Genomic DNA, 18,748 nt, shown 5'->3' with positions numbered 1-18,748 from the left:
AATCTCTTTTCTTCGTTTTATATTTGTTCTTTTTTAATTATCCGTGACAACAGTGAACATCCTGCCATGTCCCACCTACACGGGGTGTGACGTCCCACTCCCGTGGCTGGACCTGCTGTGGGGTGTCCCTGGTCGTGGGTTCCTCTGTGAACATGGGAAAGGGACGTACATTCATTCCCCTGTCTCTCCCAGTCCCCTCCCTTCCCTCTACTCCCCTGCGTCTCATCCAGTGAACTGCCACCCCCCCCTTATTGTGGGTCAGCGTCCCCATATCAGAGAGGACACTCCGCCTTTGGTTTTGGGGGACTGGCTCCATCCATTGACCAGCAAATGCCATCATTTCATCCTTCTTGATGGCTGAGTAATATTCCACTGTGTATACGGACGCCAGTTTCTTTCTCCACTTATCAGTTGAAGGGCACCTCGGCTGGCTCCGTCACTTAGGTGTCGTGCTGTTGTGAATTGAGCTGCTGTGCACGTTGCTGTGGCTGAGAATCGCGAGTTCAAAGCCAGCCCCAGCCACTTAGCGAGGCCCCCAGCCACTCAGTGAGACCCGTCTCTAAATAAAATGGAAAAGGGGCTCAGCGCCCTCAGGTCTGACCCCCTGGACCAGGGAAACCAAGAGGACAGAAGTGAGAAAGCACGACATAGAAATGACCACAGCGTCGTCTCCACAGATCTCAGTGACAAGAGCTGGCATTCCGGTGGCCTCTGCTTCCCGTCCCCTGCTCTCTGAGGGCTTCCCACACACCCGGCTGGACTCCTGTGACACAGTCCCCATCTCCTTGGGACAGAAGGCAGGTGGCAGTGGCCAGGGAGGGCATGAAAGGGCACCTGGCCCGTGAGGCGGGTGCCGTAAAGCCCCGATGTACGTGTCACCCAGGGTCACCTGTGTGGGATCCTCCTGGGGTCCAAGTGGCATCCTGGCCACCACCCTGTGTCACTGTCACAGCAGAAGTCAACAGAGGTGTCGCGTCCCTCCTGCTCTCCACAGAAGGGGACTCGTGGCTGTACGAGGGCAGCCTGGAGGTGTTTGTCCGAATGAGGTGACTCCGGGAGAGTGACAGGTGACAGGTCCCCGCCCCCAGGGTGCACCAGGCCTCACTCTGGCTGCATGGTCCTCGTCCTGGAGGCAGGTTGCAGGAGGAAGCGCAGCACCCCAGGCAGGGGACCCTGTCCCTGTGGAGAACCAGCCAAATCCGGAGCCTCCTCCGTTTAGTGAGCACCTACTGTGTCCTGTGATGTCCACTGCGTCCCACAGGCGCATTCCACCACCCAGGTCCCTGGATGAGGACCCCAGCTCCAGGCCACCCTGCAGGGCCACAAGGACCTGGCCTTGGGTCCACCCCCAAACCCCAGGGAGCCAGAGAGGCTGGTGGACGGGTCCTGTCTGAGGGCTTCAGTGCCCGTGTGCAGGGGCGAGGGGACGGGCCTGTCCCCCGGCTGTGCCCTCCTGACCCAGGTGAGCAGGTCTCCGGGAGGAAAGGAAGCCCAAGCCCTGAGGCCCGCGCAGCCCCCTCCCAGCTTGGCTCCGGCTCCCGCCAGACCTTTCCAGAAGGTTCCGGAAACAGCTGGAAACAGGACACCCCCTCTCCCGCCTGCCTTTGTCATTGCCAGAAAAATAATCAGCTCTAGATCTTAAGTGCTCCGCGGAGCGGCCAGACACCAGCTGGGACTTGAAACAGATTGGCTTTGAGTCGCTTGAAACCCGCAGATGAGGCCGCCTTCCTGGGCCGGCCTCCGGCTGCAGGGGCCTCCCCGGGCGGTGGCTCTGGGTGGGAGCTGTTCTCGGGCCTCCTCTGGGCACATGGCCAGAGGCTGGGGGCTGGGGGCTGTCTGTCTGTTCTGTGTTGTATCAGCGCTTCCCAAACGGGCACCCGGCGCCAGGCACCGTGACAGTGGAGGGGACAGCCTCCCCCAGCTGAGGCTATTTTTTGGTCCCCGGGACTGAACCCAGGGCCCTCAACCCCTGAGCCCCAGCCCCAGCCCTTTTTAGATTTTATTGAGAGACAGGGTCTCGCTGAGCTGCTCAGGGCTTTGCTAAGTGGCTGAGGCTGGCCTCCACCTGGCGATCCTCCTGCCTCAGCCTCCCCACCACCCTGGCTTAGTTGATCCTTTTTATGTAATTTTGAAAACATGTTTGTTGTGCGGCTTTTTGAGTGAAGCTGGGTTTAGACATCCTCCGTAGAGTTCCTAATAAGGAGGGTAAGACTTCTCCCCTCCGCCTCCGCCTCCTGCGCTGTGGGTAGGCCTGGCTCCAGCTTTTCGGGACGTTCAAAAGGAGGCTTCCCTGTTCTGTGCAGATGAAATCCAGAGCCTGCTGTCACAAGCACCTGGCCCCGGGGACGAGGGAGCTGACACAGAAAAGAGGAGGCTGCACCGGGGCCTGGTGGAGGACCGCCCTGTCCGAGGACCCGGGGAGCCCAGGGCCCAGTCCTCTGTGGCCGGTGCGCCCTCCGTGGCCCAGCTCGTTCCTTGCTCTGGAGCACAGCAGGACCGTGCCCCCAGCCACCATCCTCACCCACTGCCACGGTGACGGCCACATCCCAAAGAGCCTCCCAGTTGCCCTCAGGATCTCACTGTCCGCAGACAGCCCAAACACACTGTCGAAAGAGGCGTCAGGTCACCCCACTCCCCAACTTAAACTGCATCTGACCTTTTCTTGTGTGTAAAGACACAATCCAGCTGGGCTGGGGGCACACCCCTGTCCTCCCAGCAGCTGGGGAGGCTGAGGCAGGAGGATCGCAAGGTGGAGGCCAGCCTCAGCTACTCAGGGAGACCCTGTCTCTAAATAAAATACAAAATAGGGCTGGGGACGGGGCTCCGTAGGTAAGCACCCTGGGTTCAGTCCCTGGTACCCCCCAAAGGAGTATACAGTCCAAACTGATCACCGTCTCTGCAAGGATCATCATGACCCACCTACCCCCCTGTGTGCTATGTCCCCACTTGGGCCTCCTGTCTCAGGCCTCCTGTTTTCTCTGCTTAAAACACAACCCCCTCCTATCTTTTTGGTACCAGGAATGGAACCCAGGGGTGCTAACCCCTGAGCCCTGTCCCCAGCCCTTTAGTATTTTATTGAGAGACAGGGTCTCGCTGAGTTGCTGAGGCTGGCCTCCACCTTGCGATCCTCCTGCCTCAGCCTCCAGAGCCCCTGAGAGTACAGGTGTGGGCCTTCATGCTCCGCAGCCCTCCAGCCTCTAAAGGGAAGAAGGGCTCTGGAGCCGAGGGGACACCAGATCTGTTCACCGGCAGGCTGGGGACAGGAGAAAGTCCCCCAGGATCTAGCCCGGGTCCTGTCACCATGCCCACAGGTGGCGGTCAGGGTGTGCGAAGCCCCATTTTTTCCTGCGTCTTTGTGTCCGACTGTGTCTGGTTTTAATTGAGATGTGCTGCCTCCTGGAGGCTGGAGACCGCAGACTGTCCCCACTCGGGATCGGCGGGAGGGCCAGGCCTGGCTTTGAACCGGGGCAGGACCTTGCAGCCGGGCGTCCCCGTGAGCAGCGTGTGCACTGAGGACGCAGGGGAGACGCTGTGGTTCTGGGACATCGGGGCCTGTTGGGGTGGAGAGGCCTAATAAATCGTGGACCCTCGCGGGGACCCGGCATGGGCCGTCCCCTGGGTGGGCCACATGTGCTCCACTCCCGAGAAGATTGGGAACAGCTGTCGTGAGCGGGCCCTGAGTCGGGGCTGGTCCCCGGGCCAGTGCTGGGCGCCTCTGGTCCTTCCGTCCCTTCTGAACGAGACTCCAGGGATCTGCCTGCTCAGCATCCTCCGGGCGCTGGCAGCCTGGCTTCCGTCGCCCCCTGCTGCGTCCTCCACCCGGAACGGCCTCCTCCCTGGCCTTCCGGCCTCCTCATCTTCCAGGTGTCGGATCCCCGCCTCCTGTCTTGCTGGGCAGAGCTTCTCGGTTCACCTTTTTGTGGTGCAGGGATTGAGCCCAGGGGTGCTTCACCATGGAGCCCCGTCCCCAGCCCTTTTTTTTTTTTGTATTTTATTTAGAGACAGGGCCTCCCTCAGTTGCCAAGGCTGGCCTCGACCTTGCGATCCTCCTGCCTTGGCCTTCCGTGCATCTGCGATAACAGGCCTGCGCCACCACGTCCAGCCCGGTTCACTTTTATGTCCTTGTGTTGATGTTGTGTGCGGGTGTGTGTCCTGGACGTCAGACTGCGAGCTCCTTCTGGGCAGAGACTGGTTACATTCATCCCTAAAGCCTGGGACCCAGCCCAGGGGACAACGATACGGGTGTTCAGAGTGGAACACAAGCCAGCTTCCCTTTCCTCCACGTCCCAGGGTCTCAATGACAGCCTCAGTGTCTGGGGCCTGGGTGGCTGGTGTGGGAGCCACGTGGAGCACCTTGGGCACTTCACCAGGGCACAGGGAGCGTTGCCAAGGGGGGCAGCCCCGCCTGGGGACACGGGCCTGGCACCTCCTCCAGGGGACCTTCCTGGCTCGCCCCTGGCTGGTCTCCATTGCGTCCTGTCCCTCAGGTGGCCCACACGGGACATGGCAGGCTCTGGATGTGTCGGTGACAGAGAGCACAGGACAACTGTGGTTTCTCAGGACCAGACGGAGTCAGGCGGCTTGGGAGGCTGGACCTGGCTTCCATGGTGGAGGCCAGGAGGTGTGAAGTCCCACCCCTAGTTCTGCCTTGGCCAGTGTCACCTGGGTGACTGTTTTTTTGCACCGGGGACTGAACCCAGGGGTGCTTAACCCTGAGCCCCGTCCCCAGCCCTTGTTATATTTTATTAGAGACAGGGTCTCACTGAGTTGGAGGCTGGCCTCCACCTGGCGGTCCTCCTGCCTCAGCCTCCAGAGCCTCTGGAATGACAGGCGTGTGCCCGGCCACCTAGCTGTTTCTGTTATCTCCATAAAGTTCACCTGCTCTGTCCTCCTGGGGGGAAGGGGGTCTGTGGGAAGGTGGCAGCTTGGGCCCCTGTCCCCATGGGGTGAGGCTGCAGGAGAGGCAGGGGATCAACACAGGGTACCCCCCAGTGCCGTGGGACCCTGAGGGAAGGCCACCTCCAGATCAGAAAGTGCCTGGGAAATGGGGGTGACATCTAAGCTGAAGGGTGAAGGGTTGGGGTGCGGGGAGGGCATGCAGGCCTTGGGGAGGCCGTGGGAGGCCCTCAGCCTGGCCAGGGCACAGCGAGCGCGGCTCAGCCTGGGAAGGTCGGGGTGCAGCTGGGGACCTGGCCCCCATTTCCCTCTCTCACCAGGGACTGAACCGCGGGTGCTCTGCCCCCGAGCCGCACACCCTGCCCTTTATTTTTGATTCTGAGACCGATCTTGCCAAGTGGCCTCCAACTCACGATCCTCCTGCCTCAGCCTCCCCAGGAGCTGAGGTTCCATGCATGCGCCCCCACACCCGACTTGCCCCTCTTTTTGTTCCTTAGGCGGGGAGGGGACTGTGACCTCCTCTCTGTTTCCACAGAGTGCCTGGGGTCCAGCTCTGTCCCTGCTACTCCCGAGCTCTGTGGCCTTGGGCAAGGAGAGCAGCCTCTAGTGTCCCCTCCCTGGGCCTTTCTGCGTCCGCCTGCAGCGTGGGGTGCGACGACCCCGTGGGCTGGGCAGGAAGACACAGAGGGCCAGCCTGGCTCCGAGTGTCCCCTGAGCCCGGGCCCTAGGATCCTGTGGACAGGGCACTTTCCAAGGACCTGGTGAGGGCCACTTCTGTCCCCAAGGAAATGCCAGCCCCCTGTCTCTGAGGTTTCCAGTTCCGTTGTCCTAGGTCACCTGGAGGTGAGCAAGGAAACCTGTGCTGGAGGCGCCAGAGAGAAGGTCACGTGCCTTGGTGACATGGCACCTTGGTGACATGAAGCCCTGCGTCCTGCCGTGTGGAGGAGAACCTGTGTGGATCAGCCCTGTTTCCAGGGGAACTAGGTCCTGACCCTGGGGGCCGTGGGTCTGGGGCAGCCTGCTGCTACCCCTTCACCAGCCTCGGGTGACACTCAGGCCAGAGAGGGTCAGTGCTTGCCTCTGGTGGCCTAGCTGAAGGGTCGGGGTCTGAGCTGTGGTTTGTCTGATCCCCACCAGAGAACCCAGCACCCAGTACCTCCAGGACAACCCTCCTGGCACCCAGCTTCCCGACCGTCTTCAAAGACAAAATATGGCCGGGTGCCGTGGCCCATGCCTATAATCCCAATGGCTGGGGAGGCTGAGGCAGGAGGATCGCAAGTTGGAGGCCAGCCTCAGCCATATAGCAAGACCCTGTTTCTAAAATACAAAAAGGGGCTGGGGCTGGGGCTCAGGGGTTGAGGGCCCCAGAGTTCCATCCTTGGTACCACCCCCCAAAGAAATGTAGGTCCCTGGAGTCTGAGGGCTGTGCTGTGCCATCTGTCACCCGCGGGGCTCAGGACACGGACTCCTGAGTTCTGTTCTGGCTCCAATGGGCGAGGGCCAAGGGAGCGGGCTGTTTGTCCTGCGCCTTCCAAGTTTCTAGAGAAAACTCACCCCAGAACTTCTCCACGAGGCAGCAGCAGGCCAGCCCTGGCCCTCGGACATATTTTCTTTGGGCCCCGCAGTTTAAACATTTTTCGAATCGGTTGTCAACATTTAAAATTTGGCAAATCACATCTAATAGTCTGCATTTTTGGCTTCTCTTGAAAAACCGGAAGATCTTGCAGCTCCAGGCCTGCATTCCTGCCGACCCACTGCAGCGGGGAGACCCTGCCCGTCCAGATGGGGCTCAGGGGCTCCAGGTTCCTGCAGACTCACCCTGCACCCTGGGCCTGGGCCTCGTTACACCTCGAGGTGCCCACTGGCCCCGGACACCCCTTCTGTCTTTGTTTTTCCTTTTTGGTCCCAGGGATGGAACCCAGGGGGGTTTAACCCCTGAGCCCCGTCCCCAGCCCTTCTTAGATTTTAGTTACAGACAGGGTCTTGCTGAGTGGCTGAGGCTGGCCTCTAATTCCTGGTCCTCCTGCCTCAGCCTCCCGAGTTGCTGGGATTATAGCAACATTTATCCTTTTCTTTCTAGAATTGAGCAGGGAGGATGGGACCTCATATCCTAGAACATGGGACTGGAGTGTTCTGTGCCCTGGGTAAGGTTTGCAGCCCTCTTCTACAAATCCCATGGGCCCTGTCAATAATAGACGGTCTTCCTCTGCAGATGGGAGAGGCTGAGGCCCAGGCAGGTGAGGCGAGACCTGGTCTCTAAATAAAATATAAAAAGGGCTGGGGATGGAGGCTGAGGGGTTGAGGGCCCCTGGGTTCCATCCCTGGCACTAAGCAAAAAAAAAAAAAAAAAAAAAGAATGGGCCCCAGGTCAGACAGACAGGGTCTGCTCTTCCTGCCTCACCTCCCTCCTTCTCCACTGAGCAGGTGCTGTCTATGTGCTCAGGTATTTCTAACTTTTTATTTATTTATTTTATGATACCAAATGTTGAACCCAGGGGCCCTCAACCCCTGAGCCCCGTCCCCAGCCCTTTTTCTATTTTATTTAGAGACAGGGTCTCGCCGAGTGGCTCAGCACCTTGCTTTGGCTGAGGCTGGCCTCCACCTGGTGATCCTCCTGCCTCAGCCTCCCGAGCCGCTGGGATGACAGGCGCGGGCCAACCTGGTTTTCTCCTGAGATGCTAAGACCTCTTCTTGGGCCGCCCCTGGCTGAGTGCCACAGAGATGTCTGGGCAGGGTCCCCTTCCCCGGGGCTGGGTCTCAGCACTGGCTGTGAACTTCACCCAGGCCAGCTGAACCCAGGTCCTCCTCCCAGTCCCCATTCCCGCGGCCACCCCTTTACCGTTGTGTCCAGAAGAAGTTCTTACATCCATATTTGGCCATGTGTCTTCCTCCCCTCCCTCCCCCAACCCCCAAGGTGTCTGCCAAAATCCGGGCCAATTCATTTCATCTCCCAGTGGAGGGGGGCAGAGAAGAATCCAGCTATTTATTTATTTATTTATTTATTGGGGGGGGGTGGACTCCAGATTCTTAGCAGAAGTTTAAAGAAGGAAATAGTCAGGGCAGCAGGGGGCGGGGGGACCGAGCTGCATCCATTGCATGAAATAGACAATATTTCCTGAAACAGGAGATATGAACCTCAAAGAATTTCAAATAAAACATTCATTTTATTATTTCTTTCTTTTTTTTTTTTTTTTTTTGCAAGAAGCAAAATGAGAGAGAGAGAGAGAGAGAGGGAGGGAGGGAGGGAGGAAAAAAAACCAGAATAGTGAGTCTTTTTATCCTAAGTACAGATGCAGTTGATTAGGACCTAAGGCCTGGCCCTGTGCACCCCCGGTTTATTAATTGAAGAATTTCCTCTTCCCCAAAATGGGAAGTGCACATTAGGACCCAGCCTGCCCCGAGTCCCCGTGACACTTGAGAACGGAGCCTTTGCCACAATCCTATTTTCTCTTTGGTGCTGGAGGAAATCCTCAGAAACGTCCAGGGCGGTGGGGGGGCCCCCGATGGGGGGCTGGGGGCGCCCAGTGAGCAGACCTTTGAAAGCAGCCTCCATTCATTTCCTCCCAAAGCATGAAATCAAATTAGAGCCCGCGGCCCACCATTATTTTATTCCTACATTTCAGACTCCTTCCTTGACTACCTCTCGCCCCAGCAGGACGTGGACCCCTGTGCGCAGTCAGCAGAAAACCCAGAGGACCCCAGAGAGACCCTGGCACGGGACTCTGGGAACCTCAGAGTCCAGGCACCCCGGGCCTGCTCCCAGGCTGGGAACACCAGCCTGGCTCTGTCCCTACCACCCCTGAGCCCCGTCCCCAGCCCTTTTTCTATTTCATTTAGAGACAGGGTCTCGCTGAGTTGCTCAGGGCCTTGCTTTGGCTGAGGCTGGCCTCCACCTTGCGATCCTCCTGCCTCAGCCTCCCGAGCGGCTGGGATGACAGGCGTGCGCCACGGCGTCTGGCTAAACATTCATTCTTAGGTTTGCAAAAAAGATTGCTCTTTGTAGTTAGTTTGTGCTCGTGGCAACAGGCTTAATATGTTTCATTCATGGTCTTTTTGTTGTGCAGCACCAGGGACCGAACATAGGGGGCTCCCCTGAGCTACATGCTCAGACTGTTTTTAATTTTTTTTATTTTGAGACAGGGTTTTGCTGAGTTTCCAGATGTGACCATGAACTTGCCATCCTCCTTGCCTCAGCCTTCTGAGTCGCTGGGATGACAGGTGTGCCCCATGGTGCCCAGCAAGTTTTTTACATAAACGCACGAGTTATAAAAATGACTCGTGAGCTGGGGTGCAGCCTGGTGCACCTGTCCAGCATCTGCAGGGCCCTGGGTTTGGGCTCCAGCACGGAAACAAACCAACAAAAACCAAACAAACAAACTCACTTTGTAACCAGGGGCAGTGGTACACATGGGTGTCCCCAGCTGAGAGGCTGAGGCAGGAGGATCATGAGTTCAAGGCCAGCCTCAGCAAAAATGAGGCCCTAAGCAACTCAGCGAGACCCTGTCTCTAAATAAAATATGAAAAGGGCTGGGGACGGGGCTCAGGGGTTGAGTACCCCTGGGGTCAATCTCAGGTACCAAAACATTCCCACAGTTATTTCCACCTCTGGGCAGACATTCTGAAAGGAACCAGCTCTGGCCTCCAACTTGCGATCCTCCTGCCTTGGCCTCCCACAAACCGCTGGGATGACAGGCGTGTGCCACCGTGCCCCAGCTTCTCTCTAGATTTTCTGTTTTTACACTTGAACCTTTGATGTAGTTGTCACTGATGTTGGCGTCCCCTGTAAGGTAGAGATCTACTTCTATTTGTGTCTTGATGGCTTCCCCCTGTGCCTGGGTCACAGTTGGGTGATTGTCCTGGTACAGATGTGGCTCCAAGGAGGACAGCTCCTGACCCAAGACTGCGCAGCCCGCAGGTGTCCTGTCCTCGGCCCTGGCTTTGCCCCGTCCCTGTGTCCCTGTGGTCCTCTGAGGCATCCCCAGCCTTTCTGGCTGGTCCCCCGGGCCGCACCTCTGTCTGGCATCTGGCTGCTCGTTCCCCCGATCTCTCGGGGCCACTCTTTGTCACCGCTCCTGTTCCTGGGCTGCTGACATGCTCCCATTGTTCTCCTTTGGCTGCCGAGGTGCTGATGAAAGTCCCCCCACCTCCTATGGCACGGGCCTCAGGTGGCACGTGTGTCCTGAAGGATGCTGGCAGGCTGCCCTGGCATGGTCTGCTCTCCTTCCTCTGCCACCTGCGGGCCTGGCCCACCTGCTGCTCAGAGGCCTCAGGGTCCCCAGAGGGCTCAGGAATGCGGGCAGGGGGAGGGCAGACGCTGAACCGGCTCTTGCGTCCATCTTGGCCTCCAATATTTATTTCTGTGCACGTCCCGTCTCTCTGGAGGCTCCTCTTGGGCTTTGTGGGGATTGGGCTCATGGAGAAGGTTCTAGCTTGAGGGCTGAGCTGGGGACAGAAGGAGAGGGAAATGCAGTCAGGGGGTGGCCCACGCCTGTCATCCCAGCAGCTCGGGAGGCTGAGGCAGGAGGATCGCCAGGTGGAGGCCAGCCTCTGCGATTTAGTGAGGCGCTCAGCAGCTCAGTGAGACCCTGTCTCTAAATGAAATACAAACAGGGCTGGGGACGGCGCTCAGGGGTCGAGTCCCCTCAGTTCCATCCTTGGCACCCCTCCCTCCAAAAAAGATGTGCCTTTGCCTGAGCTGCGCAGTGGGTGAGGGGCGGGGCCTGCCGGGCCTCCAATCCTCTGCCTCCATCCTTAGGACTCTGCCTTGGGAGTCAGGTGGACTTCCTGTTGTGTCCCAGAGCAGACAGACCCTCCCTCTGAGCTGCCTGGGTGCCATCTGAGAGCCCAGCGACCAGAGACCCGGCAGGAGCAGCACAGGGGCTGGGGAGTCCTGTCCCTGGTTCATGGACGAGGCACTCTGTCCCCTCCCCCGCCTTGGACGCCGTGGGTGGGTGAAGGTGACTGTCTGTGAGGACAAAGGACGGGGTCCCCAGGGCCTCCTCCAGGGGCAGGACCTCTGTTGGCCTCCTGGTCCCTCTGAAGGTGGCAGAGGCCCCCAGCTGAGCCCCAGCGCACCCTGGTGATGGAGTGGCCTGGAGGTGGGCAGAGTGGGGGACGGGGCCAAGGAGGAGGGCCAGAGCTGTGTGTGCGGGTGCCCGCGGGTGCCCGGCCTGCCCACTCCATGCCTGGCCCGACTTCTATATTAATGCCTGCTGCTTTTTAAATTTATTTCTTCTCCTTAGCTCCCCGTGACGGCAGCGTGCATCCTGCCATGTCCCACCCACATGGGGTGTGACGTCCCACTCCCGTGGCTGGACCTGCTATTGGGTGTCCCTGGTCGTGGGTTCCTCTGTGAACATGGGAAAGGGACGTCCATTCATTCCCCTGTCTCTCCCAGTCCCCTCCCCTCCCTTCCCTCCACTCTCCTGAGTCTCATCCAGTGAACTGCTATTCTCTGCCCCCCTATTGTGAGTCAGCGTCCCCATATCAGAGAGGACACTCAGCCTTTGGTTTCTGGGGACTGGCTGATTCCACTCAGCGTGATCGTCTCCAGCTCCATCCATTGACCAGCGAATGCCGTCATTTCATCCTTGTTTATGGCTGCATAATATTCCACTGTGTATATAGATCACAGTTTCTTTATCCATCCCCTGTTGAAGGGCACCTAGGTTGGCTCCACAGTTTAGCTATTGGGAACTGAGCTGCTATAAACACTGATGTGGCTGTGTCCCTGTCGTGTGCTGATTTTAAGTCCTTTGTGTATAAACCGAGGAGTGGGACGGCTGGGTCCCATGGTGGCTCCATTCCCAGTTTCCTGAAGCCCGTCCACCCTGCTCTCCACAGTGGTGGCACCGAGTTCCAGTCCCCCAGCTGTGGCTGAGTGGGCCACCCCCTCGCCCACACTTCCTGACTCACCCGAGTCCTTTGTCCACATCTGTGAGCCCAGGGGCCGCCTGGACTAGGGGGACAGCATTCAGCCCTTCAGGGTGGGGGCTGCTGGAGCCACTGACCACACCTGTGTGGGCCTTGCAATGGGGAGGGACACGTTGGACAGTGAATCAAGACACCGCCCTAATGCAGGTGGCCTGAGCTGCAGAGTGGCCAGCACTTCCTCCCCACGCAGGGACTTCTGGAACCCTCCTGGAAGGAACCTTCCAGAACCACCTTAGAAAGAACCTTGTAGAACTTTCTTGGAAGTAACCTTTGCAGAATGAACCTTCTAGAACCTTCCTGGAAGGAACCTTCTTGGAAAGAACCTTCTGGAACCATCTAGAACCTTCCTGGAAGGAACCTTCTTGGAAAGAACCTTCTGGAACCATCTAGAACCTTCCTGGAAGGAACCTTCTGGAATCTTCCTGGAAGGAACCTTCTGGGCCCTCCCAGGACCTGTCCTGGAGCACTCACGGGCTCCTGCGTGCACCCCTCCCGCCCAGGGACAGAGCGACGGTCTTGTGGACGTGGATCCTGCCCTCGGGGACGTGGGGTGCTGCCGTGGAGACAGGTCCGTGGTCTGAGCTCCAGTCTGTCTCAATCCCGGCTCCTTGACCTTGAGGCGGCCACCGCACGTCTGCGACCTTGTTCTCGTCTGTAGCACCCACATCACTGTCCCCAGAGGGTGATGGCCGACGTGCTGTGTCCATGGCACAGCTGCCCAGGTGGACCCCGTGGGCTGTCCGTGGTGAGCCCGTGGCCACACTCTGGACCCCTCCTGGGCTGTGTCGTGCCGTCCTGCTGTGACCAGGGTGGGCATCGGGTGGGTGTGTGTGGCAAGTGGTGGTGACCGTCACAGGCTGCAGGTCCCTGCTGTGGCTTTGTGTTCTCAGGGGCACAATTTAAAGAATCACCAGTTGAGCACGATTTTTTCCCCTGATTTTATTTTACTTTTAATTTAATGTAATTTTAATTTTATTGTGATTTTGTTTCACTTTTCATTTTCTTTGGTCCTGGGAACTGAAGTGGCTTAACCACTGAGCCCCGTCCCCAGCCCTTTTTCTATTTTATTTAGAGACAGGGTCTCCCTGAGTGGCTCAGGGCCTCACTAAGTGGCCGAGGCTGGCCTCCACCTTGCGATCCTCCTGCCTCAGCCTCCCGAGCTGCTGGAGTGACAGGTGTGTGCCCCAGCTCCTGATTTTAACTCCAGCATTCTTTCTGCTCCTTAGAATACCTTTGGATTTTTTCAAATATCTGACTTTCCAGGTTTCTCGACTATATTCAAAATCTGATGTTCCTTTTCCCTGGACACATACTTCCCTCCTCTGTCCCACGAGGAAAATGACATGTCCCAGATCCCCGAGGCTGTGCCCAACGCCGACCTTTTGTGAGTTTGTCATTATTTTTATTTTTGAAACGATGAAGATATAGAATCTGTAGAGTTGGAAATTGTCATTTGGAACAGTCCCAAGAGCCTTGAATGGCTCTGCGCACCCTCCAAGGTCCCCGTGGTCCCCAGCAGATGACAGCCCTGATACCCGGGAGGCACAGAGGGCCGTTTGTGAGCTGCGGGTCTTTGTCTGGCTCCCACCCACTCGTCCCAGAGCCATTTCCCGACCCCGGCTCGTGGGAACCCGGATTCATTCCATGCCGAGATGAAGGACCCCGGGCGCCCGGGCGGCCCAGCCCTGTCCCTTCCTGGGGCCTGATCAAAAGTCGGATGAGGAGACCGCTGCCCGGCAGCAGGCCCGCAGCTGACCCCGGCTTCCCGCGGTGCCCTGGTTCTCAGTGTGGCCCGACAAGTCCCCGTGGCCTCTGACCCCCTTAGAAGTGTCCCTGGGGCAGAGCTGTGTGCTGGTGGGAACAAAGGCGTCTGTGGACCCAGGAGGCCACCAAGGGCTCTGTGTGCACTTAAAGCTCCGAGTGTGTCCGTCCGCTCCTTTCCCATCACAGGGTCCTAACAAGTGGCAAGACGAGGCGCCTGGTGGCACTCAGCCCCGGAGGAGGAAAGGGACACGTTCCTGGTAAATAAAGTGGAAGAGGCTCAGGCGCTGACCTCGGCTCTGGTCAGCTCAACAAAGATCTATGTTGTGGGGCCCTGGCCGGGTTTTGTGCTGTGACAACGGATCACAGCCCCAGGCCTTGCTGTGAGCGCTCAGGCTGGGGTGAGCGGAGAGGGCGCACGTGTGCAGGCACAGGGAGCAGGGATGAGGAGGGACACGGGGCACACAGATGGGACACGTGCCTTGATTCCTAAACGGGAAGTGGAGGGGGGTAAAGGTTGGAGGACAGGAAGCTGGCATGCAGCCCGGGTCCCTCCTGGTCAGGGCAGGCCGTGGGGCAAGGTGGTCAGGAGCCTCCGCGTGGGGTAAGATCTCTGTCCTGGCTGGGCCTGGTGGTACCCAGCCGTCATCCCAGCAGCTCGGGAGGCTGAGGCAGGAGGATGGCAAGGTGGAGGCCAGCCTCAGCCACTTAGTGAGGCCCTGAGCCACTCAGCGAGACCCTGTCTCTAAATAAAATAGAAAAAGGGCTGGGGACAGGGCCCAGGGGTCTAGGTCCCCTGGGTTCCATCCCTGCTGACCCCTGTGTGCTGTGTCACTGGGTCGTCATGGGACCCCTCCTGGGCCCTCATTTCCTCTCCAGGAAGGTCGCAGGTGGTGTCTCGGCTCGGGAGGGGACCTGGAGCGTTGGAATTAGTCTTATTAACCCAGGGGAACTCCACCCCTGAGCCCCGTCCCCAGCCCTTTTTCTATTTTATTTAGAGGCAGGGTCTCGCTGAGTGGCTTAGGGCCTCCCTAAGTGAGGCTGGCCTCCACCTTGCCATCCTCCTGCCTCAGCCTCCGGCAACGCTGAGCTCACCGGTGGAGTTGCTCTTGACAGTCCCTTAAAGAACCCACCAGGCAGTGCAGCCTTGGCTCTGTGGGTCCCCTCACCCACCAGAGCAGGTGTGGGCCGTCACACAGGCTGGGACCCCGCAGCCTCCGTCCTCACCTGCCACCTGCCCCCGCCCTGCCGTGTGGGAGGCTGTGGGGATCGCATGTTCTGGGCCAGGTGGGCTCAGCTTCCCCTTGAATAGGGCAGGGCCCCGGGGCCAGGGAGGAGCCCAGGACGGGGTCTGCCCCCTGGGAAGTCACCTGCGTGGCCCACTTGAGTGTGAAGCAGCTGGCGGTCACAAGAGGAGGGGACTGTGAGGCCACACCTGCTTATCCAGGGGACACTGGGGGCTGTCACCAGGAAGTCACCCCGCCAGGTCTGCGGGGGATGGGTCCATCGATGGATCGATTGATGCATTAGAACATGACTCTGTGGGGCCGGGGTGGAGGCTCAGTGGTCTCCGCATTGGTCCTCCTGCCTCAGCCTCCGGCATTGGTAGGTGTTGATAGGGCCACGGTCCCTCTTTCCTCGCAGCTTCTTGGAGTTGCTTGAGGTGCTTGGTCTCCCCTGGTTTGTAGCTGTGTCCTTTACTTCCTGCCCCGTCACCAGGGCATCTGTGGGGCCCTGGGTTCCCCCCACGTAAAAATAAATAAAAATAACACACAGGTGCTGTGTCCGTGCACAATTCAATGTGAATCTGTTCGGAATGGTTTCTAGATGTCCTGCTTGGAAATGACAGAGGCAGCAAAATGTCTAGTGACTCTTCTTTCCTTTTTCATTTTTTATTTTGAGATCTTGCTGAGGGTCTTGCTGAGTGGTTGAGGCTGGCCTCCACCTGGCGATCCTCCTGCCTCAGCCTCCCGAGCTGCTGGGACATCAGGCGTGCGCCACCCCGCCGGCCCTCTTTTCCCTTTCTAACCTGCTCTTCTCTGTCCCAGGGGCCCAGATCATTGATCTGATGATGCTGGTCATCGATGTGACCAAGGGGATGCAGACCCAGTCGGCGGAGTGCCTCGTCATCGGTCAGATCGCCTGCGAGAAGCTGGTCGTGGTGCTGAACAAGATAGACCTGTTACCCGAAGGGAAGAGGCAGGCGGCCATCGACAAGATGACGAGGAAGATGCAGAAGACCCTGGAGAGCACCAAGTAGGTCTGCCCTCGAGACACGGTCCCATGGGAGAGGCCGTCTGGGGCGCTGCTTGTCATCGACAGGGACTGGGCAGGCCCTGGCCACATCAAGGGCCACATTGAGTCGGGTGAATGTGAAGGTGCTGCTCAAAAGAAGCCCCAAATTGTGGCTGCCGTGGTGCAGGCCTGGAATCCTAGAGACTCAGGAGGCTGAGGCAGGAGGATCGCAAGTTGGAGGCCAGCCTCAGCCACTCAGCAAGACCCTCAGCCAATCAGAAAGACCCTGTCTCAAAATAAAATAGAAAAAGGGCTGGGGACGGGCTCAGGGGTGAAGCGCCCCTGGGTTCCCCCGCGTGCAGGGCCTGGGCCTGTGGACGTAGGTCCCGTCCTCTCGAATTCCCTGGGTGGGGACAGAGTCCCGCCCGTGTTTCCCAGCAGACCTCAGCTCCAGGGAGACCTAGAATCCTGCTCTGTCTGCGTCTGCGTCTCTACAACTGGACCATCAACACCGGGCTAGGAATTTGGGTGGGTGACTGTTTTTGTCACAGAGGTTTGTCAAGTTGGGTAGGAGGACAGACCGACGGACGTTGCTGCTGGAGACCACATTTGGAAATGCTAACCTGTGTGACAAGGGACCTCGGTGGCTTTTCCTGCCTAGGAGCTGACAGTTTTATTTTGTAGACGGTAGGAAGTCGTGCGGGTGCGGTGGCACATACCTGTGTCCCAGCGACTCAGGAGGCTGAGGCAGGAGGATCGCCAGGTGGAGGCCAGCCTCAGCCACTGAGTGAGGCCCTGTCTCTCAATAAAATAGAAAAAGGGCTGGGGACGGGGATCAGTCAGTGATCAGCACCTTGGGGTTCAATCTTTAGTTTTTAAAAAAAATAGAGTGGGAAGTCATTGGAGACGTTTGTGCAGGGACGCGGTGACTGAGGGAGGTCACCATCGGATCACCGTCCGCAGGTGGGAGGCTGGACTCGTGCGAAGGACCCAGGGTGAGCAGGGGGGAGGCCGAGGCGTCTGGGCTGAGCGTGTGCCCAGGGAGGACAGGCACCTTCCTGGGTTGAGGCTGTGTAGAGCGAAGGAGGCCACCTGGGGGGACCTGTAGCAGGACCCCCCACAGCACTTGCTCCTGACGACACTCAGGGGGCCCAGGAAGGTGGCCGCGTCCCTGTGCTGGACCAGGGAGCGAGAGGCAGGTGGGCCTCCGGGGACCCAGAGCCACCTGGTCGCTCAGGCCGGTCGCTCAGTCCCAATCACCGATTCTGATGAGGCCCAGCAACTCAGCCCATGTCCCTGTCCCCACAGCCTCATTGTCCCCAGCCTCCTCCTCTGCGGGGCCCGTGTCCCTGGTGATCCATACTAAACAGCGGTCACCGGGCGACAGGGAGGCCTCCCCTTGGCTATGCAGCCAGGGACAATATCCTGCCCCGTCCACCTCCTGCCTCTGCCCGTGGAAGCCGCCAGGAGAGGCTCTTTGTGTCCTTGTCGCAGAGATGGATCTGCTTCTCCATTTATGATGTTGTTTTTTTTTTATTTCCAGAATCTCCCACCTGCAGCTCTTCCGCAGAATCCTCCAGTTGCTTAAATTAAAGCCCCAGCCCCGTGAAGGCACCAAATATGTCATAAAAGATTTTCCTGCGCTGCCTTTTGTGACCAAAATTCATCAATCCGATACGATCGACACGTTTAGATAAGTGTCGCAGGAGCATGCAGAGCGGCGGCTCCCGGCGGAAGTGGGCCTGGGGCTGTGAAAAGGGAGATAAAAAATCATATCTCCTTTGGAGTGAGTTATTTGATCTCCCTGCCGCTTTATTTACTTGTCACAGAGCGCAGAACAGGTCTCGGGGACCCTGCACAGAAAGCGCCGTCCAGTGTCGCCGTCATTGACTCCAGGAATGGGACCTTCTGGGAAGGGCGGAGGGACTCTGGAGGGTCAGTGCGTCCTTGGCCACGTCGATGAGTGACAGTGAAGGGAGACCCTCATTGGCAGGCTGAGCTGGCTCTTCCTGTTGGAATGTCAAGTAGTTGAAGGTCAAATGACAGATTTCATGACAGACCAAAGGGGACGGTCCCTTGGTGGGGACTTTCAATCTTTTTTAACATGATTTGATGTCCCAGGGGTCCCTGAGCCCCGTCCCCAGCCCTTTTTCTATTTTATTCAGAGACAGGGTCTCGCTGAGTTGCTGAGGCTGGCCTCTACCTTGCGATCCTCCTGCCTCAGCCTCCCAAGCTGCTGGGATGACAGGGGTGAGCCACTGCACCCTGTCACTTATTTTTTTTTTTATTGTGGTAAAATAGACACAATATTTATCATTTTCAACACTTGTAACTGTGCGATCCAGTGACCTCAAATACAGTCACGATACTTTCTACTCATCTCCCAAAACCTTTTCACAGTCTCCCAAGTCAGTTCAATACCCATGAAGCAATTCTTCCTGTTCCTCTAGGAACCTTTGTTCTGCTTTCTGTCTGTGAATTTCACCTGTTCTAGGTCCCTGAGCTGAGGGGAATCCTGCATGTCACAGACCATAAAGTTTTCAAGAAATTCTATTTATATTGTACCGGGTTTCAGAACTTGGCTTCTTTTTTGTGGCTGTATAGTATTCTGTGGGGTAACTGGGCCCTGTATTGTTGATCCATCCTTCTCTTAATGGACACTGGTGTCGTTCCCTGTCTGTTATGAATGATCGTGCTGCGAATTTGGGGGTAGAGATAGATATCTGTTTAAGTCCCTCATTTCAAGTCCTTTGAATATATACTCTTAGTGGGGCTAGGTGGCGGCTCCAGGCTCGAGTGTTTGCCCAACATGTTCTACCCCGTACACCCCGATAGATACACAGATATATGTAATATGGCATTTATACATACACTGATAGATTTATATAAAATATCTAGCTGGGTGCTGTGGCACGCGCCTGTC

General features: G+C 57.9%; 1 protein-coding gene across 2 annotated transcripts in view; it reads left to right on the top strand.

The window, feature by feature from the left end:
• The window catches only part of EEFSEC (eukaryotic elongation factor, selenocysteine-tRNA specific), a 116,671-nt gene that overhangs the window by 28,466 nt on the left and 69,457 nt on the right, over positions 1–18,748 (top strand). For both annotated transcript variants that reach the window (XM_081276099.1, XM_081276100.1), the window contains exon 2: positions 15,639–15,846. In XM_081276099.1, the coding sequence (XP_081132225.1) occupies positions 15,639–15,846 (208 nt within the window). The remainder of the gene's footprint in view (positions 1–15,638; positions 15,847–18,748) is intronic.

This window comes from Spermophilus citellus (assembly GCF_964194105.1).
Source record: "Spermophilus citellus genome assembly, chromosome: 19".
In the NCBI taxonomy this organism is placed as follows: domain Eukaryota; kingdom Metazoa; phylum Chordata; class Mammalia; order Rodentia; family Sciuridae; genus Spermophilus; species Spermophilus citellus.
The sequence above is the reverse complement of the archived record's forward strand: the minus strand, read 5'-3'. Positions and strand labels throughout refer to the sequence as shown.